The 23,257-nt window shown below is 34.8% G+C and overlaps 1 protein-coding gene across 3 annotated transcripts in view; it reads right to left on the reverse strand.

Annotated features, from left to right (window-relative positions):
* LOC115887705 (calpain-A-like) overlaps positions 1-23,257 on the reverse strand; it is a 113,439-nt gene that overhangs the window by 80,844 nt on the left and 9,338 nt on the right. For 2 of the 3 annotated variants that reach the window (XM_030907178.1, XM_030907179.1), the window contains exon 2: positions 16,329-16,604. In XM_030907178.1, coding sequence (XP_030763038.1) covers positions 16,329-16,574 — 246 coding nt within the window. In that variant the 5' untranslated portion in view covers positions 16,575-16,604. Of the gene's footprint in view, positions 1-5,986; positions 6,908-16,328; positions 16,605-23,257 lie in introns of those variants that run through there. The other variant, XM_030907177.1, reaches the window with a different exon arrangement.

A 23,257-nucleotide genomic window follows, 5' to 3' on the forward strand; every position in this document is an offset into this window, starting at 1 on the left:
ACTCTAGTTTTTTGCCACTTTTCATATGTAACGTTTTTAACCAAAGTTTTAGTAAATAAGAAATAGAATGGCAACACCGCAGTGTGCAATAGAATCCAGTTATCTACAGAAAATTAAATTTATTTTAAATCAAAAAAAAATTGTAGAAAATCTCTGAAATAGATAATAATATAAAAATATGTCATTATATATATTTTCCGCATTTCTTCCCATCAGAAGATTTTCAGATACAGAAGAATTGTTACCTACACGAAATGTGAAAACATTCTGTTTTCAAGCAAGTTTTTACTCGATGATCAATTTATTTTATTTTATTTTATTGGGAACTCATATTTTTCTAAATACATATCTGTGAAACTATGACGAGTGCCACGACTATACTTTGCCTAGTTAATAGACCACAACTATACAGCTACGTCAGTGGTCACGGGAGGCGAGAACAAGGTCATATAACGTGGCAGAAAAAGAACAAAGGATTTGACAAGGAGTTAATCTACTAGTTTCCTTATACTATGCTAATAGTGTCGACTTTTAAATGTATTAACTAAGCAGGTTATGATATTATGTCATTGTATTAATAATACGGTTCATTAATGTAAGTATTTAGGTACATTATATTAATGAAATCTGTTCATTGTATCAATGAATGTGTTCTTTAAATTAATGAACACTGCTCATTGATTTAATGAACTAAAGTTCATAGAGTTAATGAATTACCTTTCATTGTGCCAATGAAATCGTTCATCGGCTCAAAATGAATGATTTAATTCATTTTATTAATGAACTTTTTCATTATATCTGTCGACTTTTTGTTCAGTGTGTTCATTAATAAATATTTTTTCCAGTGTTCAATTCATCCCTCCTTGACTAGACTTTTTAATATTCTCCAATTTTCTTTAAAATTTCACAAAATTTACCTTATAAACAGTACTGTTCAAAGACTGTATTCCAAACTGAGGAACACTTTCATTCACTTCAAACTTTTCCTCCCTAACAAAAAAAGTTTTTTCACTCTCGGCATCGATGTACTTGATTTCTTCATATTCCTCGTCCAGCTTCAGGTAATTCAGCATCTCCTCGCTAGTCTTTTTAGCGTCATCTCGGAAAGTAATCCGCTTGGATCTGACTTTCGGCAAAACGTTCTCCACCGGTGCCACTACGGCATTTCGAAAAATCTTCGGCGAAAAATAAAAAGCGCACTGCCTACGCACTTCGGTCTTCGTAAACGCCGGTTCCATGACTCGAACCGCACAAAATTTTAAAAATAAAAACGGTGAAAGATAACGATTGCGAGCCGATCGGTGGGTTGATGTTATCACCAGGAACAACGCTCTGATAATGAGAACAGCTAATGAAAAACGAATTTATTAAATTAATTGTTGGGCGCAGTTGCAATTCCATCTTCTGTCCTGGTATTTTTTTCCTTTATAAGCCAAACCCCCATGAAAGTATCGTGACGGATGGCTGGAAATTAGGCTGATGGTCACTGGCAACAGGTTGCTGCTGGTCTATTATATAATCGACTCGACCTTTTAGATATCCATCGAAAGTTACCCATTTTTTCTCTATTTCTGGAATTATCAGCACGCACTGAACTTTAGGAAAAGTCAGGGAATTTTCCGAATATACAGGGTTGGTGGTTGATAAACGTGGCGAGTGCCGACCGCTTGTCGATACTCCAACTAGCAGAACTGCCGTTTTGATACCACTCACTCTGAGATCCTATCCCTAGGGATGGAAAAGTTGGACAGTTAACTGTTTATAACAATTCGGTGGCATTAAGGTAACGGGTGACTTCCGTTATGCTCTTCGCGGCAACATCTTCAAGATTTACAAAGCTGTAACCACCGAGGAAACGGTTGCAGGTCCTATACAAAACCGAACTGCTGCACAGGAAATGCAGAACCGTTTCCCCTTTCTTCGGGTCCTCGCAGCTTCGGCAAACTTCGTTAAAAGGGATGCCGCCGCATATTCGCCAGTTGGTCAGTGTCCCGTATACCGGGTGTTGCATCGTCGGACGGGACATAGGAAATCCCATGTAAATTTTAATGGGGTCAATTATTGACTTCCCTAATTACTTTAGAGAATAATTCTATTTAGGTTTATTGAAGAGCACTAAAACCCACATTCAAAAGAATAACTTTAGATATTTTTGATCAGCTCGTTTACGAGTTATCGCCGATTTCTTTTTAAATATTTTTCCTTTTTTATGGCCCTGTATTTACTTATGAGCACCAGTCGAGGTAAAAGATAACTGTCAAATGAAGTTGTCATTTCAGAAATTTACCTATTTAGTGCTTTATTATTATTGAAACTCATTCCTACAACGGAAATCTTAAAGATGTATTTATAAATACAAATTAATATCAATTAAAGTAAAATAAAGTAATCAATTACAAGGTTAATTATAGTATTATTACAATATTCAATAACTTATTAATTTAGATACTATTAAATTGTTAGAACTTTAGGATTTAAGAAGATGTTCAAATATTCCTCCATCGACTGCTAGATAATAACCCAGGCGATCATAAAATTCTCTTCTTACATTCGCTAGTTGGTAAACTGAAATTCGATTGCATTCGGCAGAAATAGCATTTTTTAACTCGTCTAGATTTGGGTATTTTTTATCCTTGTATATCCTGTTTTTTAAATGGCCCCAGAGAAAGAAATCATTTGGCGAAATATCAGGAGACCTTGCTGGCCAATTTACTGCATGATTTAGGCCAATAACGTTTCCGTTAAAAATATTGTCTAAATATTCCCGAACAGCCAAGGTACTATGTGCTGGGCAGCCATCCATTTGGTACCAAACTTCCTGATTTTCCCTAACGGCATCATGTAAAGCAGCAAAAAATATGATTTTCGAGTAGTTCCAAATAATATTCTGCACTTAAATTTCGCGTAATAAATAATGGCCCGATAATATTGTGTCCAAATATCCCTGCCCAAACATTTACTTTCTGTGGATATTGCGTCCTTGTTTCGATAAATCTGTGTTGGTTTTCTTTGTTCCAATATCGATAATTTTGAACATTGGGTTCATTATTTAAGGTAAACGTTCATTCGTCAGTGACATATATGTTTTTTAAAAATTCCCTATCCGTGTTTGCTCTTTCCATCATATCAAAACAAAACGCCTGCCGCCGTATTTCGTCCCCATCTCGTAGCCCTTGGTGCTTTTCATATTTGAAGGAATAGTATTTATGTCATTTCAAAATTCGAAACGCTGTAGTGTGATCTATTCCTATTTCATCCTCAAGTTTCCTTGTGCTGATCTTTCCATCGTTCTCTTCCACGCACAATAAAACTTCCAAGTCGGTATCATTTCTTGCATCTTCTCTTTGTTCCTGCCTTGCTTCACATCTGCAGTTATTTATTAGGGTACCTTTGGTCTCAAATCTCTGGATATTCCTTGCGATTGTAGATTTTCCAGGTATCGGTCTATTCGGATACAGAGCAGCAAACATGTCCGACACCTTTTGATAACTATTTCCTTGATAATACCATTTAATCATCAATACTTTTTCTTCGGTAGTGTTCATGGCTAATATTTTCGATGTAGGTATGAGTTTTTAATAATAATAATAAAGCACTAAATAGATAAATTTCTGAAATGACAACTTCATTTGACAGTTATCTTTTACCTTGACTGGTGGTCATAAGTAAATACAGGGCCATAAGAAAGGAGAAATATTTAAAAAGAAATCGGCGATAGCTCGTAAACGAGCTAATCAAAAATATCTAAAGTTATTCTTTTGAATGTGGGTTTTAGTGCTCTTCAATAAACCTAAATAGAATTATTCTCTAAAATAATTAGGGAAGTCAATAATTGACCCCATTCAAATTTACATGGGATTTCCTATGTCCCGCTCGACGATGCAACACCCGGTATACCGCCATAAGCATGGCGATATCCTTACGCCACTTAGTAATGAGCTCTCCCGATTTCTTAAGGTCATATTTGGGCCAAATTTTCCTGGCTGTCCTGCAGGTGCAGGTTTTTCATCTAATGTTCGCCATAGATAGAAAAAGGCGGTAAATGTTTTTTTTTTATCGTATTAAGGGGAATAAAAACTTCCTTTGAGGCATCTAGCTCAAGGCACGATCCTCGCCTTGGAAGTTCATCAGCGCGTTCGTTCCCTTAAATGTTCTAGTGGCCTGGAACCCAAAGCGAGGTTATATCATACCTACTTGCGATTGTAGGCAAACTTGTCATACGTTTTTTGTTTGGCTATTTTGGAGGATATTGTAGATGAATTCAGCGCCGACTGGCTGCTTGGCTATCAGTGATTATTGCAGTTTTCTGCCCATAAAGCTAAAATCTCCTCGCTCAACCATTCGCAGGCCTTCCAAATGGCAAGTATCTCTGCCTGGAAATCACCTGATCTATCCGGAAGCCGGTAAGACCTTGCGATGTTAAGACCCTTCCAGAACACCCCCGAACCTAAACCAGAATCCATTTTGGATCCGTCAGTCGGGGAATTTTCCGAATATACAGGGTATTTCACTCAATTTTATTTTCAAACCTTTATTTTTCTCTTAACGAGTACCTCTTTATTAATGCATGTTTATTGCAGGTGTATTGTGGTGAATTAGTGTCTTATTTTTCTGAAGTAATCCTCGTATTCAACGGAATACGACTACACGATGTACAAAAAAGCAGTGTGACTATGTGCGCATATTTGAAGTAAAACTTGTTGTTAAGATTTATTAAATTGAAGGATTTGGAGGACATGTTTGAAAAAGTGACATATAACTCTGTTTTAATATAAATATTATTTTCGATTTATTTCTCTACAATTTCTGTTTCCTAATAGCCTGCAAATTTTAATAATGTTAACGCTTAAATGTATTTAAGAAGAGAAGAAATTTTTAACCTAACCAACAAATCGTATTTATAGTGATTTACAGTAATTTTGTCAAATTATACGAATATTCTCGTTGATTATAGGTTTCAAATAAATATGACAATGTTCTCCAATAAAAATGCGAGTTGCATAACTCTAATAATTCTAATTTATTCTATTATTAGAGTTATAATAATTCTAATTCTGAGCTAGCAAAAATATAAATCAGCTGCCATTTGCTTATGTTTGTTAGACTCAATATAACATTTCTATATCAAACATATTATATTTCGCAAAATTTTCAAATTTACTCATTTTTTTGTATTTAAAATACACACACTTCAATCTGTTGAAATGAAATGTCCCACATCCATCAAAGGTATGTTCCGATCACCATGACAACCGTTTACTTTGTTACTCGGCGCGGCCTACTATCTACTAAGTGGATATTTTAAGAAAAATTTGAAATGTTGAGGTTAATAGTGAAAATAGATATAGAGTGTTATATATTTTCGAGAAGTCCATGCCAAGCTCAATAAAAAAATTTAAAAATATACAGAAGGTTCTATTTAAAAAACTTAAGTATAGTTAATATCTCAAAAAATATTTTTTTCGAAAAAAGTCTGACTACGCCACTGCATTCTACACAGAAAAGTGCATTTAGAATGTATAATTAATTTTTCCGTGGTTGTTGAAATAAACAAACTATCGAACATCTTCAAAAAGTACAAAATTTGAGAATCCCCCTGTAACTTCGAAACCGATCAAGATAGCCACGATCCGTTTGCGCCATTGTAATTTTTTCAAAAAAAAGAACCCGAGACTGCAGTATCAAAATTTGAATATTTCTCACGGTTTCCTAGATACCCTATAGAAACAACCAAAATGGTCCACCCTGTACAATAGAATAACTTTTACTGACAACCTTTAGTAAATGTTACTTTCACTAGTGAATGTTAGAAATTACTAGGAAAAGTCGACAAATCTCTTTAAAATACCATATTCATTGGTCCAATCCGTAATTGCTAGCATTTCCTAGTGAATGTTAACAATCACTGAATTTCCAACTTTCACTGTAACATAAATATTAATCTACGTTAAAAAAAGGTAATAAGAACAATATCGACATAACTCACCAAAAAGTATCTGCCTTTATTCATATACTTGGCCACTATTCCACTGGCCGCTTTCTGAAATGAACTCGAACTTCTACTTATCAAGCTGGGATTCCATTTCGGCAATATTTTCTGTTTCCCAATCAAAACGGAATATTTCTTAGGCGAAGATTCCAGCCCGGAGGCCGCCCTACGTGCCGCAGCCACTTCTTCTCCCATCGAACTTTTTTCTCTATTTTTTCTTATCTCCCTCACACTAATCTCTCTTGCCTCCACCAAACCCCCTGTTGACTCCACCTTTGCTTCCATCAAACTTTTTTCTCTTTGCCTCCGCTTGAGGCACTTACAAGTACCAGTAGTGACAACGGGGCACTTTTCCGGCACATCTTGGTAAAGTGGTTTCTGAACAGTACTCAAACTCTCGGCAGGCTTTTTTTGTTTTTTCGACTGCTGCGCGTTACACGCGCATGCGTCATGCTCGTGCGTCTTTGACATATTCTTCGACTGTCTCAGTGCTTCTTGTTTGATCTTGGAGTCTAACTTTAGATAAATCGGTGCAAATGTTCTTTCAACTTTCTCGTCACTATTCACTTTAGTATTGCGCGTTTTGGAGGCGGGCGATCCCTTTTTCGGTTTTATGTCCTTGTCAGACATGAAACGATTGTTCAGTAAACTAAGAACGCTTTTGTGCAGGTAACTCTGGTATTCAACCGAACTAATGTCGAGTTTGCGTCGGCCAAACGAGGTTCTGGAGGAGGTTGGAACACCGGTACAAGATTGGGATGGTCGGTTTAGGAACGCATCCCACATAGCTCATTGTACTCACGCGGCACAAAAGAATAGTTCAAACAAAAATATTCATGAGGAGAAAAAAAACAGTAATTGTTTTTTGACACTGACTTAAAAATTTTATGGTGACAGATGTCAGTATCCTTACTTACCTTTTGACAACAAAAGTGATTGCAAGTTTCGTCTTCTAGTTCAAGTACAAACAACTACTGGATTCAATTCATTCATTTTATTTTACAATCAAGAACTTTTTACTGGTAAAGCAATTACTTTGTTTTAACCAGAATTGAGAATAGACATTATATTTTCATCTCTCGTATTCGAGTCCCTCTCTTGTTTTTTTTACTGCTTTCTTTTTGGAATCAACCTTTAGAGAGTTTAGTTTTTGCCATTTCCTCCATTCGTATCTCCATCATCTTCTTCTATACATCTCAGATTTTCCCACCTTTCATAATTTTTTTCTCATTACCTGATCCACAGGTTTCATTTCCTTTAGAAGTCATTAGCAGAATGTAGAATGTTTGGGAGGGGAGTTAATCACCGCGTCCTTACAGATCTTTTGCGTATCCCCCTTTCTTGAGTTATAACTCATCGTACAGTTTCAGGACTTTGACCAAAAGCCAGTATCTGAGACGGTTTCACACTGACCAGTTCTCCATCTCCGACATCAGCCGCCCCAAAGTTTATGTCACGAATGGTTGTCGTCTCGGCGCACTCAGTGATGAGGCGTTCTGGTGTTTCCCCATTTTCCCCACAGAATCTGCCTACCAGAATCACAGAATCAAACCTACTGAGATGTTCGTTAAGGAGACAGTGTCCTCTTAAAAACCCCGTGACAATTCGAAGGTTGTTCTTACTTAAATCAAAGAAAATCTTTGATTTTTCTCGGTCGTAAGTTTCTTCGAATGTCTTAGAGTCCTTAGTTGGAGGACACCCATTCCAGGTTACGAATGGAGTCTTCCAGGTTCTTGAGTTCCGCTTTAAGTTGGTTTCCACTTGGAAAGCAGAACGGTTCTGGTCCAGTTGGTAGTGTCTAGTTAGTGTTCGCTCCTGTTCTAGCTAGGTCGTTTGTTTTTTCATTGCCTTCTCTCCCTTGGTGAGCTGGCACCCAGAGTAGGAGGTCTTTATCTTGTTTGCCTAATTTGTTCAGCTTCTCTGGGCATACTTTGACTAACTTCGAATTGATGGCTACGGAGTTGATCGCTTTTAGTGATGCTTGACTATCGGATAAGATTGCTATTTCATGTTTTCGATAGTTCCTATCTAAAATTGTACGAATCTTTCGATAGCGTAGATTTCTGCCTGAAAGATGCTGGGTTAGGTGTCCATTGGTTCGGAGTATTTAGTTTTCGGCCTAAATACTCCTATCCCTGTCCCTGCTTTGGTTTTGCAAGCATCAGTATACCACGTTATGATATGATCTTTTACATGCTGAGCAAAAGTTTATCCTTTCCAATCCTTTTTATTGCTCAATACTACAGTGAGGTGTTTCTTTAAGTTGTACATTCTTGGCATGTCATCCACTGGGGGTTGGAGAAAAGTCTGACAATTGTCCTAGGACTTTTCCATCAATGACCATTCTAATCATTGTCGTATTGGTATATACAGAGAAGACCAGGCTACTAGTAACATAGCAAGTTGCCGGACGAATTTACGTTTACCCGATTTGCGTTCGTACTAGATATTCACTGCCGGCTAGTCGGCTGGTCAGGCAGTACGCAGTTGCAATTGTGCTTGGGCGGGTCGGTCGTGACACTAGGAATACGACGCGAGGAGTGCCGAGTATTTATTATTTTCATTTTAAGTGTTTACCTTCACTTAAGGTAACATTTAAAATAAAAATACTTAAATATTTATTATTTGAGTGTGTTTACAAGCCAAAATTAAAAATAAATAAATTCTCTAAACCCGAAAAAAACTAAAATATTACTCTAAATAAAAAAAAGTTATAACAAGTGTTCAAAAAGACCACCTCCTTGCGCTAGACAGAAGCCTAGGCGGTCGTAAAATCCCCGTCTGACATTGGCTAACATATTAGGACTAATAGTTTGGAAAGCCTCTCGTATTTTTACTTGAAGCTCATCCAGATTATTAGCCCTATTATGACCATACACTTTGGATTTTACATAACCCTACAAAAAGAAATCATTGGGAGAAAGATCGGGTGATATAGCGGGCCACAAAATAGTTCCATGTTCACTAATTAAACGGTTGGGAAAAGTATTGTTCAAATATTCAATACGTATCAATACAATATAACAATACGAGTATTGTGGGCAGGGCAACCATCTTGTTGAAACCAGACATTGTGGAATCTTTCTCCCAATAACTCACGAATTCTAGCGACAATCTGCTGCTGTAGCAAGTCTAAATACTTTGCAACAGTTAAATTACCCTTTATAAAAAATGGACCAATCATATGCTCCCCTACAAAACCACCCCAAACACTTGCTTTAACTTCTGTTCTTCATTAATCAACACATCAGGCATTTTGTGTTTTTGTGCGGACACGCACCAATGTGTTTCAAAATTATTAATAACTCTTGATATAGTAGGTAAAGATGGAATTGGCCTGTTTACAAAAGTTTGTGGAAAAATTGTTTGTATATCCCGATAAGACCTATTTTGGAAATACCATTTTACAATTTACAATTTGAATTTTCTCACGAACTTCGTAAACATCCATTATTTTACTAAAAATTCGTCCGGTTCTGACTATGTTAGTACCGTATGATCGAGAAAAAACGGCGTCAACGATGGCTATGAAGTGAAGATCGCTGTCATTTTATATGTAAAATTATATGGGAAATGTCATCGATCGTCATTTCCCAGCCAACTGGACGCCGTTTTTTTTCGATCATACGGTACTACGGTGGTCCGGTCTGTATAGCGACGACAATGTGCAGTGGTGTTAGGTTTAGAATGACCTCCATTGCTCTGCTGTGGGGCATGTTCTCATCCCGTGATACAGATGCATGCACTCTCCCCGTGATACAGATGCGTGCCAGTCTCTTGCACAGGTTTTGCCTTGCTGTACTTTGCTCTAGTTTTGTATACCAAGCAACTGCTCCATAGGTAATCATGGGCCTTACTATTATGGTATACATCCAGCGCAAAATGTTAAGGGCGCAACCCCATCTATTTCCCGCCAGTCTTCTGCGATGTAATTAGTAAAGAGACAGTCCAGAAGTCATCACTGAAGAGTCGCACAAAAAGCAAGACCTAGACTAATGTTAGATCTGCAAGACCAATAGCAAAACCCATCGTGCAAAACTTTTGCGTTCTTTGTAGTCTTGCATTTGAAGTCCCGATTTTGTATAAACTACTAGGAGAAACTTCAAAAAGTGATTTTTAAATCTAAATTTTTCAGTATTATTATTTGAATAATCAACTGGTATAAAATTATTTTTTTAATGATTTTCTATGTAGAATTTGAACGCGTCTAGTTACAGAAAACACACATTTACAGAAAATTCTTACAAGATTCTTGTATCAAAATCAAGTCGAAAACTGCTATTAGACTACAAGACCAAGGCCATGGGGGTCTTTGTCTTGGTCTTGCATTTGGTATTGCTAATCACTACAAGTCATATTCTTTAACTTTGTGATACTTCTGTCTTTATAACTTGATTTAGTAACGAGGTCTTACTTTCAACATAAACTGAAAAGTAGTCCTCACTTACAATATTAAGACGTACAAGTTAACAAACAAATTAAACAAGTTATGTTGACGTCGACAAAACCGTTTTATTTATGATAAGGTCACAAAACAACATATTCACATATCAACCTCGGACATGTGATAATGCAAGATCTGATTATTCTTCGTGATCAGCGTGATCAGATGACTGCATTTGGACGTGAAATTATGGGATGGAAAGTTATTGTTCCTTTGCGGGCATGGCTGTAAATCGATCACCGGAAAACTCACTGAAGTAAAATTGTTATTCCTTATATCATTCGGTTTTTCTTGAAAGTATTAGCTTTCACTTCGTGCGATTTATCACAGCAAAGACATTTCCTATTTTCGGAAATAATCTTCGGTTTCTTCTTCTTACCGCACTTGCAACACCGCTGTACTATTTTAAGGACTACCTTGTCTGCTTCATCGCAATAACATTTGAATTTCTTCACAGGAGGCGGTGGGACGTAGGGCATGTAATTCTGTTGTCTGCGTAGGTTCGACGGGCACATAGGATTAGGCGGAATATTTTGGGAGGTTGTTCCTCCTCGACTACCGCGAAGACTTGGTCCATTACTCGAAAAAACCGAGCATAGACGGTTTTTTCGAGTCCTGCTCTGTCGGGCCCTTGTTCTGAATCTCTTCATCTTTTTTGTCTATATCTAGCATCGTACCTTTGCTCTCCTTCGACGCAAAATTTTTCTTATCATCATCTTTTTCTGTGTCCCTTTAGTGCCTTTCTTTTTCGGGCCTATCTGAGTTTCTTTTTCTTGTTTATCATCCGGTTTGTCTTCATTTTCTCCCCCCTCTCCCTTGGATCTTCGTTTCTTCCTTTTCTTACCGTCACTGGATCCGTGCGATACATCTTTGCCGCGAAATTTCTTCTTTTTCTTCGACTTGCCTTTGTCCTTCTGGGTTTTGAACTTGTCCCTTCTGTCGTCGTCGGCGTCGGGAGCAAAACTACCGCCGGCAAAGTCGGAGAATTTTTCAGTTCTCTTTGTAGAGCTTGGTGTGCAAGGGGTGCAGGGTGTGCACGGGGTTCGTGGCATGCATGGCGTGCAGGAGGAGGATGCCAACAGGGACGAGCAGGGCAAGCACGGCCTACAGAAGCTGTGGCAACTTTTCAGGCATGAGTCTTCCGATATGCTCCTGCGGTAATTGGTTTAGAACATATTTGATTACAAATTTTTATATTTTTTAATATAATTGCCCATCCCATCTGGTAATACTTTATTAAACTATTATAAACTCACTGACTAAGCGTTAGATACACATGTTAAGTAAATTTATCAGAAATTAAAAAAATCAATGATAATTCAGTATTGGATCTTACTGTCAATATAATTTAAAACGTAGTCCCTTTTAATATTAAGACCTAAAATTTAACAAATTAAACAAGCTATGTTGACGTCGACAAAACCATTTTATTTATGATAAGATCACAAAACATTCACATATCAACCTCGGACATGTGGTAATGCAACATCTGATTATTCTTCGTGATCAGCGTGATCAGATGACTGCATTTGGACGTGCAATTATGTGATGGAAAGTTGTTATTCATTTGCGGGCATGGCTGTAAATCAATCACCGGAAAACTCACTGAAGTAAAGTTGTTATTCCTTATATCATTCGGTTTTTCTTGTAAGTAAGTATTAGCTTTCACTTCGTGCGATTTATCACAGCAAAGACATTTCCTATTTTCGGAAATAATCTTCGGTTTCTTTTTCTTACCGCACTTGCAACACCGCTGTACTATTTTAGGGACTACCTTGTCTGCTTCATCACAATAACATTTGGATTTCTTCACAGGAGGCGGTGTGACGTAGGACATGTAATTCTGTTGTCTGCGTAGGTTCGACGGGCACATGGGATTAGGGCAAATATTAGTACGAGGGGTGTATACGCCAGAGTTTATTCCTCCAGGCGGAATATTTTGGGAGGTCATTCCTCCAGGCGGAATATTTTGGGAGGTCGTTCCTCCTCGACTACCGGGAAGACTCGGTCCATTACCTGAGTCTATGCTCGGTTTTTTCGAGTCATGATCTGTCGGGCCCTTGTTCTGAATCTCTTCATCTTTTTTGTCTATATCTAGCATCGTACCTTTGCTCTCCTTCGACGCAACATTTTTCTTATCATCATCTTTTTTCTGTGTCCCTTTGGTGCCTTTCTTTTTCGGGCCTATCTGAGTTTCTTTTTCTTGTTTATCATCCGGTTCGTCTTCATTTTCTCCCCCTTCTCCCTTGGATCTTCGTTTCTTTCTCTTCTTACCGTCGCCGGATCCGTGCGATACATCTTTGCCGCGAAATTTCTTCTTTTTCTTCGACTTGCCTTTGTCCTTCTGGGTTTTGAACTTGTCCCTTCTGCCGTCGTCGGCGTCGGGAGCACAACTACCGCCGGCAAAGTCGGAGAATTTTTCAGTTCTCTTTGTGGAGCTCGGCGTGCAAGGGGTGCAGGGTGTGCACGGGGTTCGTGGCGTGCATGGCGTGCAGGGGGAGGACGCCGATAGGGACGAGCATGGCAGGCACGGCCTACAGAGGCTGTGGCAACTTTTCAGGCACGGATCATCCGATCTGCTCCGGCAGCGGTCGTAATTAGTGTAGACGTAGCAGCAGGATGGATAATACATTTGATTTCATGTCGTTGTGGACTGATAATTTAGACTGGAACGCTGGTAACACTACTGGAAAGAATAACTGACAATTTCAAACTGACAGTTTGAATGACGTAAATTTATAACCAAAACGCGTTCCTGGTATTTCGTAGTTGTAAAATAAATGTACGAGATCGTTGTAAAGTAACCAGTAATTCAATTTTGTACAGTTTTTATGAAATAATTTAATGTTATCATCAACATAACTGAGTCGGATCGCTGCCTAGAATGTGGTTCGTTTTAAAAATCATGGGGAGCACGGAGCACATCCATAAAATTTAAACGAACAAGTCGTAAAAAAGAATGGTAAGTATGAAATCGGATTACCCTTCACAATTTAACACCACACAACAAAATACAACACACAACTAGCACTCTACACAACTTTGTATCTAGTGCTAATAGTAAATTACAACAACTATTAGGTATAATCCTAAATATAAAACACCGCCAATGGAAAGGTGAGGTATTTATTAAATTTCATGTAAAAATTTTAATATGTTAGGCAAACTAGAAGATCAATATTAACTAGAATTAAATTACATAAAAATGGTTCCTATTATGGTAGACCGAATAAATCTTGCGTTGTCCAAACCAAACATAATATTGTTACTAAAGATAATAGTAATTTAAGTGAATTAAACAAGTCTCAAATTACAACTAGATGCATATGAAAGGGTCAAAATTAATAAATGTAAAAATAATATGAACAGAGATAATGGTCCAATTCCTTCCAGTTCTCTGTTCCTATTGCTCTAGTCTCGATAATTAATTGTAATTTAACAATTTTCTTTTAATTTAATTGTGCTCGGTTGGTTTTGATTCGCTTGACTAGTTTTACCACGCTTGTTTGGTGCAATGTTAGCTCCTATATAAGCGCTCAATTTGTAAATATTAGTTTAGTTTTAATCATCTGCTGATGATGCTGACATGATTAGTGAAATGCTTTATTGTGAATACGAATTAGTGTTTTATTTTGCTATAGTATTTGTTACTCTAAATAAACTACATTATTATTATAAGATATGTCACTTATTTCAGACACAAGTATTTGAAATACATATACAGGGTGAGTTTTCTACGATGTTCTCTATGGGTATCTCGGAAACTACTGGAGATAGAGAGTTGGTTAAATGGGTAAAGAATTGCAGTATTTTGTGGTCGTAAATATGCGCCTTTCGGATTTTTGACAAAGTTCATGGCTTACTAGATATTTTGAAAAAAAAGATAAATTTGGCTATTTTAAAAATTGTCCCTATTCTATCTATTATAGATAATAATCTATTTTATAAAAGAAGTTTTCAGATAAAAGTGGTAGATAATCACATCCTTAATGAGATTGCGTTCTCCGTTTTTTTTTTCTAAAGCCTGTCATTTTTGACATATGACACAAATATATTATGTTTTTTAAATAGAAACCATAGTTGTCCATGACATCATAAAAAGTGCCATTTTTTAAGCTTTTCAGCGACATAAGCTATAATATGTTTTTTTCGAAAAATTACTGAGTTATAAACAATTCTTATCATTTTAAAACAATTTCACTTAGTTAGCCACGGAAACAAGTTCAATCGTCGTTGCCTTCAGAAATGCAAAACCCCACATGACGTCACATCCAAACTTTGTAAACTAAAATAAACAAAAATTGGAAATATGATTTTTTTATCATAAATAAAGAAAAGCGTGTAGGATTATTGATTCAACTCTTCTTGGTCATGCATTTTCGAGGATACGTTGACCGGTGAACGTTACTTACGTTTTTTAGAGAACGGTTTTCAAGACATGTTAGAAAAGTTTAGATAGTCGCGCATCAATAAAGTGGTGCCAACATGAATTTCATTATGACCCCCCCCCCAAAACAAAATTAAGTGCATGGGGTAGTGATATTATTTTTTTAAGTTTTAGTTTGCCTAATGTATATTCTAAAAAACCGTTTAATAATATATTCTGTCTTTTTATAAGTTATAAATCATAACAGAATAAGAATACCATACCAACTAAGTGAAATTAGTTAAGAAAGATAAGAATTGGATATATAACTCAATAATTTTTCGAAATAAACATATCATACCTTATATCGCGAAAAACTTATAAAATTACGATTTTTATGAAGTCATGGCCAACTATGGTTTCGATTAAAAAAACATATGTTTGTGTCATATGTAGGGTTCCCAACCGTCCCGGTTTGACCGGGATTAACCAGGAATCAGAAAGTTCGTCCCGGCGAAAATTTTGCCTTGGCCGGGACGAAAAAAATCACATTTACATATAATATATTTGAATTTCTAATATTTAATGTTTTGTTTTAATTATTTAAAAACTTAAAAATAATTGTCCCGGTGTCGCCGATGCTCAAGTTGGGAACCCTAGTCATATGTCAAAAATGACAGGCTTTAGAAAAAATCAGAAAACAAAAACTCATTAGGTATGTGATTATCTACTAACTTTTATCTGATTTTTTTTGTCTAAAATAGATTATAATGAAATTAGGGACAAGTTTTAAAATTGCCAAAATTTGTTTTTTTTGAAATATCTAGTAAGCCATGAATTTTTTCAAAAATCCTAAAGGCGCATATCTATGACCCCACAAAAGTGCAATTCTTTCCCCATTTAACCGACTCTCTATCTCCAGTAATTTCCGAGATACCCAGAGAGAACATCGTAGGAAACTCACCCTGTATAAGATACAAAATACAGAAAGTAACATTCTCAAATTTACACGATTTTTGTTCATATTTATTACTACCTAATTAAATAAGCTAAATCACTTTAAAAATAAAAAAAAAATGTTTTCATTCAAAAAGTATTTAGAAAATACGTATTTACTGTTATATCAAATATTTTTTTCAAAGGTATTTTGTAACTGATATCTCAAATTCTTGGCTGTGGTGTGGTAAGGCAATTCAAAATGCACTTACCGGTATACCACCCATATAATTCTGCAGCACAAAAGCAAGAAAATAAAAATTGTTATTAAAAGTTTAGTAGACTCGTAAAGTAGAGTTTACAAACCTTCTATTATTTTATCAGAATACCAAAAGCAACTCTGTATAAAGTTATCTATATCAAAATCCAAGACTACAATCCAAAATGTAAACAAAGTTTTTATTTCTGACGGCAAATAAAATAAAAAGAACAAAAATGAAAATTTTTATATAAGAGTCCATTTTTTTAGTCTTTTGAATTATGAAGCTCATTATTAATATTTATTAACAATCCTAAAAATAAATTATACCTACCCAAGCATCCACTTTTTCGACTTTCTCCGCCTGAATTAGGGGTTCCTGTACCTCTTCTACTTTGTCTTCAATGGATGGATAGAGTGGGGCAGTTTTCCAGGCTTTGGGATCCAATTGCCATCCATAACCGTTTCCGTGCCATCCATACCCATTGCTTGCGCTAGGTGGTTGGTGGTAGTGAATGGTGGGGTAGGCGTTATGGTACTGCTGGTATGGCACCGGCATGAACGTTTGGTGCGGGTACATCGTGAAGGAAGTAAGAAATTATGAATTAACCTGAAATAAATGAGAATGTTATTATTATATTATGCTGGTTATAGATTCATATTTAAGATGTTCAAATTATATTTTATCATTGATTAATGATGTAATATTATATCATTATCATGTAAATATTACAGTTATTGCATTTTTCTTTAAAAAAATTAACTAAAAAAAGAACTGTTTTCATAGTACAAATAAAGCCTGAGAGATATGTTTACCTACCGGGTGTTTTTCAAAAGTGGCTCGCTCAAGATTTGGTATTTATGTATATGACATAAATCTTATTGCCGAATTATTGCCCTGGTTTTTGCGGTTAACGATTTTTTATTAATATCTAGGGTTCTAAATTTAACACACATTCACTAAATTTAAGAAATGATTTTGTTTTCTATCCATTTAAATTTAGTATTGACATTATATACAGTTGTTTATTTACATGTATGTTTATATTTTATTTATATTTAATTAAATAAATTTTTGACAATGTACAATTTCTATAATTGTATAAAGTATTGTTTTAGTTTTGTATGTTTGCTGTTAGTTTTATATGTTTTTCTATTGTTAAGTGAAGTTTTGTATGCTTTTTATATTCTTTTTTTTAAGCTTTGTCAACAAAATTGTAAAATTTTTTTATGACAATAAAGCAATTTCTTTCTTTCTTTCTTTCTATTACAGTTATTGCATTTTTCTTTAAAAAAATTAACTAAAAAAAGAACTGTTTTCATAGTACAAATAAAGCCTGAGAGATATGTTTACCTACCGGGTGTTTTTCAAAAGTGGCTCGCTCAAGATTTGGTATTTATGTATATGACATAAATCTTATTGCCGAATTATTGCCCTGGTTTTTCAAAATGACTGAAAAATATATGTTTAATTTTATAAAGATAAACATAGCCATATATCCTAAACAACTTGACAATATTTTTATGAATCTGTAAATCAATCCATATTTACAGTAGCGGATTTTGTTCATAAAAGGACAAATTTGCTAACAACTAAATGTTGGGACAAGTATTTTTAAATAATTAATATCATAGGCGGCTTTGCTATAAACGTCACAAATGTCGCAAACTGTTTACTTGAGCATTGACAGCTTGTAAGTGACTCGATACTTTGAGTAGTGAGATTTACTGTAAGAAATTTTAATTTTTTTAATTTTCAATTTTGTTAATTTAATCCAAAGTAATTGTCCGTGGAAAAGCTACAAATCAAAAACTACGCGAAATTATCAATCGTCAATACAGTACGGGAAAAACAATTCGACAAATTTCTGATCATTTAAGTATTCCAAAAACCACGGTCTTTGATATAATAAAAAAATACGGCGAAACTGCCAATGTAGACGTTAGAGTTAGTTAAAAGTTCGGGAAAGCCAAGAGTTGTATCTCAGAGAGATTTACGAAATTTAGTTAAAATTTGCAAGTCTGTGAGAAGAAGTACTCTTCGCGAATTAACAATTAAATGGAATACTGTAACTGGTTTAAATATATCAAGAGAATGTTGCCGAAAATATATCCGTAAATGCGGTCTGGGGTTTTACAAGGTAAACTTTATTTTGTGTGGATAATCAATTATCTGAAGATTATTGATACAAATTCTTATTTAGGCCAAAGAAAAACCGACAGAAAACAACAAACCGAAAAAAAAACAGAAATTCAAAAGAAAAATCGGTACAGTTGGGCAAAATCTAAATTATCGTGGACACAAAATGAGTGGAATAAGGTCATATTTAGCGATGAGTCTAAATTTGATGTTTGTGTTGGAGATCATCGAAAACGAATAATACGAAATAAAGCAGAAGCCTTTCATAAAGATTGCTTAAAGAGGGTTGTTAAATTTCCTAAGGGGATTATGGTTTGGGATTGCATGTCAGCAAGAGGTTTGGGCAAAAAAAAATTATAGATGGCACTGTTAACGCCCAAAAATATCAACATATACTTGAGACCTCACTTTTGCCTAGTGCTCAAGAATTGTTTCCAAACGAAGACTATATTTTCCAACAAGATGGAGCATAGTGCCATTCAGCAAAATCAACTAAAAATTGGTTCGGTAATAATAATATAAAAGTTCTATCCCATCCTGCAAGTAGTCCGGACCTCAATGTTATAGAAACTGTGTGGCATAAAATGATCAATATTTAAGAAACCACATTCAACGAACAATTTTTGATTTGCGGACAAAACTGCAGGAAATTTGGGATAATTTTTCTCCTCAAATGTGCCAATCTTTGGTAAATACAATGCCATTAAGAATTCAGGCAGTTGTTAAGGCGAAAGATGAAACTCCGTATTAAACAGATTTCTTGTTGTGCTGTCCCAATATATAGTTGTCAGCAAATTTGGCTTGATTTTGGCAAAATAAGCTATTATCAAAAGTGATTTGTTTGCAAAGTTATAAAAATATAGTAAAATTGTCTAGATAATATTGCAATGTTTGAATTTAGAATAATAAACAAAATAAATTGAGTCGTTTTAACAAATTACTATTTTTATTGCAAAAAAGATATCAACAAAGATCCCAACATATAGTTGTTAGGGCTCGTATTCATACAGGACGTATTAGTAATAATTAGTTTCATCGCTTCCTGTTTCACCGGAAATTACTACAAATTTTGATTTTTAAATGGTACCCTTGGCATATTTTTACTTTATTTGGCATCTTTTTTTATTTGGCAACTTTTGACATCTTCGCTTATAAAAATCTTGTATTTTAAAAATCATCTAGAGTGACATGACAAAACCATTAACGAGGAACATTGGAAAAATAGATTTGATAGTCTAATGTTTCTCTTTACTTTTGCCTGGCAGGTTAAAATATGCTAAAATCCTATTTTTAATTATAACTCAATTTTTTCACATGGAACGAGGATGGCTCATTAGCATATTTGGAAAAAGCATTTTTATACCAAAAATTTGGTACCACAACCTGTCTATTCCGAGTAAAATTTTCGTTATGATATAAGTACACAACCATGACACTCTAGATTTAAATTTAAAATACTATTTTCTTTAAACGAAAATGTCAAAAGTTGGCATATGAGATGCCGTTCTATTCAGAACACCGTCTACCGAATAAATTAAAAAATATATAGATAGCAGTGATGACACCATTAAAAAATCAAAAGTTGCAGTCATTTCCGGTGAAACAAAAAGTGACAAAAAATCTCGCAAAAACAGTAGAATGCGTCAATCAATCCTGATTTATGTCACATACTATTTTTGAAAAACACCCGGTACATCTCTCATCTGAATAGATACTGTTGTATAATATACAACATGTACAAGCAAAAATGTAAACAAACCGTTTGTTTATTAACATTTTGATTTAAACACAGATATACTAAGATTATAATAAACTTATACTTATATACCTACATCCTACATACTTGTGATATGTTAAAAAGTTAATATTATTGTTTAAATATAACACTTTTAAGTGATAGTAAATATTTACTTTGTGTAGTAGCTACTTCAAAGTGCTAATTATGAACAAATAATTGATTTAAGTACCGTATGATCGAGAAAAAACGGCGTCAACAGTGGCTATGAAATGAAGATCGCTGTCATTTTATATGTAAATTTATATGGGAAATGTCATCGATCGTCATTTCCCAGCCAACTGGACGCCATTTTTTTTTCGATCATACGGTACTTAGGTACATAAAGATTTTCTTTTCATTGAAAGTAGATGCGAAATTTACAGTAAGAAATGCGACTTATTAACACTGTAATATTTTTATAAATGTAACACCCTATTTTTTTGTACATTGTACTAGTAGTCTTTTTATTATTGTGGTAAAAAATATCAGTGGTAAAAAAAACCGTGGTAAAAAATATCAGTCATATTACAGTTTCTCAAGTTAAAGTATTCGAATTGGGTAGGAGAGTTTTCTAGAGATGAAGAAAAAAGTAAAGATATTGGAGTTCATTGCTATAGAGAGTCCTTAATAAAAAAATTTATATTATTTCCTCTGATAGATTTTACAACACCAATGACTAATGAATACAAAGAGATGGAACAAAATTTGGGATGTTGGACGCCATTTTTTTGGAGACAACAGATGTGTCACCAGCGACAATTTTAGTGATTATTTGATAGTTCGTTGTGTGTAGTGAACTTTGTATAAACTTTGTTATAATGGTGATTTGTTTAGATTTCAATTGGAAAAGCCGCAACGATAAGAAAGAGCCACGTTTAAAACAGCTAATTTTCTGCACTCAACCTTTTTAGCGTTTTCTTAATGAATTTCATAATACATTATTTCATGATATTATGTCCTAACATACATATATCATCATCATCATCATCATCACTTAGCTTATTCCGTCCACCACAGACTCCATTCCACAAGTCTCTTTGTCCACCGTCCATCTGTTATCCTAGCCACATGTCCTGCCCAATTCCATTTAAGATGTAAGACAGATTTCACCGCATCTCTTACTCCTGTTCGATTTCGTATGGTACGAGTGGGTATTTTATCCCTAAGTGTAACTCCCAGTCCAATTTCCATTTTCCGTTGCATGACCTGTATTCTGTGTATGTTCTTTTTTCAAAGTAAGTGTTTCAGCTCCATACGTGAGGACAGGCAAGGCACACTGGTTAAAGTCCTTCCTTTTCAAACATATTGGAAGATCATATCTCAGTATATGCTCTAGTTTGCCGAATGCCGCCCACGACAAACCTATTATTCGTAGAATTTCGTGTGTCTCATTATCCCTTCTAATACCGATCTCACGTCCTAAGTTAATGTTTAAATTACCACTTAGTACTAGATTTATCTAACATATGGCCTAACATATAGTCCATACTAGTTTTATACCTTTTGTGAACGTTTTGATGCGTTTTTTATGTTAGGCTGTTTAAGAAGCAGCATCCACCATAGGCGTAGACGAAAAATTTATCAAAAACATATATAAATAAAGATTATATTCATAACTAAATAAGTCTAATAAGCGTAACAGTAAGTAATAAATTAAATTTTGTAACAGTCCGAAAATAAATAGGCTGTACTTAAACTGCCGTTAAACGGTAGTTTACTAAAATGCCGTTAATAGATATGACGTCGTTGATGTGACGCACTTGACGGGCTTTATGAAATATAGGAATTTTATAAAGACTTAAGCTTGATTTTCATGCATCCGTTATCCGATGATACGTTGAAACGATATTAATTTTATCGTTTGAATTTAAAGACTTTGATTGGTTAGAAACGGTTAACCAATCGAAGCCTTTAAATTCAAACAGTAAAATTAATATCGTATCAACGTATCGTCGGACAACGGATGCATGAAAATCAAGCTTAACCAACGCTATCCACCCCACCAAATAACCAACTTAACCAACGCAACTAACCTCGACACTGATAAAAACATATAAAAAACATACATATAAAAAACAAATATAAATTAGTAAAAACCAATCAGCCCCACCAAATAACCAACTAACCAATGAATTAACACCCTCCACGCTAACCAACCCGCCAAATAACAAAAATCCAACCAAAAAGAGTGAAACCAATGCAATAAGATCACGTTATAAGCAAAAAAAATATAAAAAAAGTCTTGGCGGCGTGAGATTTGAACCACGGACCATGCGCTCACGAAGCGATAGCCTCAGCCACGGAGCCACAGGTGCTCTTGCAAAATGCATGTAGGTAGGCATTACTTTCCGCCGACATGAACGACCTCACAATATCTATTAACGGCATTTTAGTAGGCTACCGTTTAACGGCTGTTTAAGTACATCGAAATAAAATATTTGTAATTTTTATTTAATTCTGCATTTTTTATATTAACCCTCTGACACGGCGTTGTTTGAAAACAAATGGTAACAATTTGGTCTGGGGTCTGTTATTGATCCTTGTATTCTTTAATCATTGTACAAACCCCTTTAACTTATTTTAAATTGATGGTATTTGTCATAAATTTTTTGAACAAAATGATCACCAATATACCTATTGGATTTATAGTTTCCATTATTTTATATCAAGATTTAATAGATTTGCTATTTCTTAAATCGATTTATGATCATTAATAAAAAATAAAAGGCATTAAATCTGCTCGATTTAGTTTTATAAGTTCCAACCGCAAATTTTAAAATTAACTGAAATTTAAAAATAGGTATTCCTGTGATGCACACTGCAGGGGATTTCCAAACTCATTAAAGAGATACATACAACCGTCGTAAATATTTTATTTTTAGTTTAGATAAAACCTATCCCCATAGTTATATCGAAAAATTTATACTACGAATAGTTTAATGCAGCTTTCAAGTTACTCATTCGAGACTATACAGATCATAAAGTTTTTTTAGTATGCATACCATCTTGTATTTACTGAAATAATGAGTCATTTTGCATATCACATTTAATAGTCATTACTACAATTACTTATTACAAATTAGGTATATACATTATTAAGAATTAACAAACACCTAAAATAGAATATTCACTAAATATTATGAGAAAATAATTGGGAATACTGAATTATTTATAAAAAAAATTTAGAGAAAAAAATAAAGGAAACTTTTACTAGAAAACTTTTTATTCAGAAAATTATTTTTATAAATGCTCAGTTGAGAGTATAGTTAGTTACATATTAGGGTGGATCGAAAAATCGAAGTTTTGAAAATCGTTATGGAATACTGCGCAAAAGTTGCCAATTCGT

Source organism: Sitophilus oryzae, unplaced genomic scaffold, assembly GCF_002938485.1.
Source record: "Sitophilus oryzae breed Bouriz unplaced genomic scaffold, Soryzae_2.0 scaffold_610_pilon_pilon, whole genome shotgun sequence".
Taxonomy (NCBI): domain Eukaryota; kingdom Metazoa; phylum Arthropoda; class Insecta; order Coleoptera; family Curculionidae; genus Sitophilus; species Sitophilus oryzae.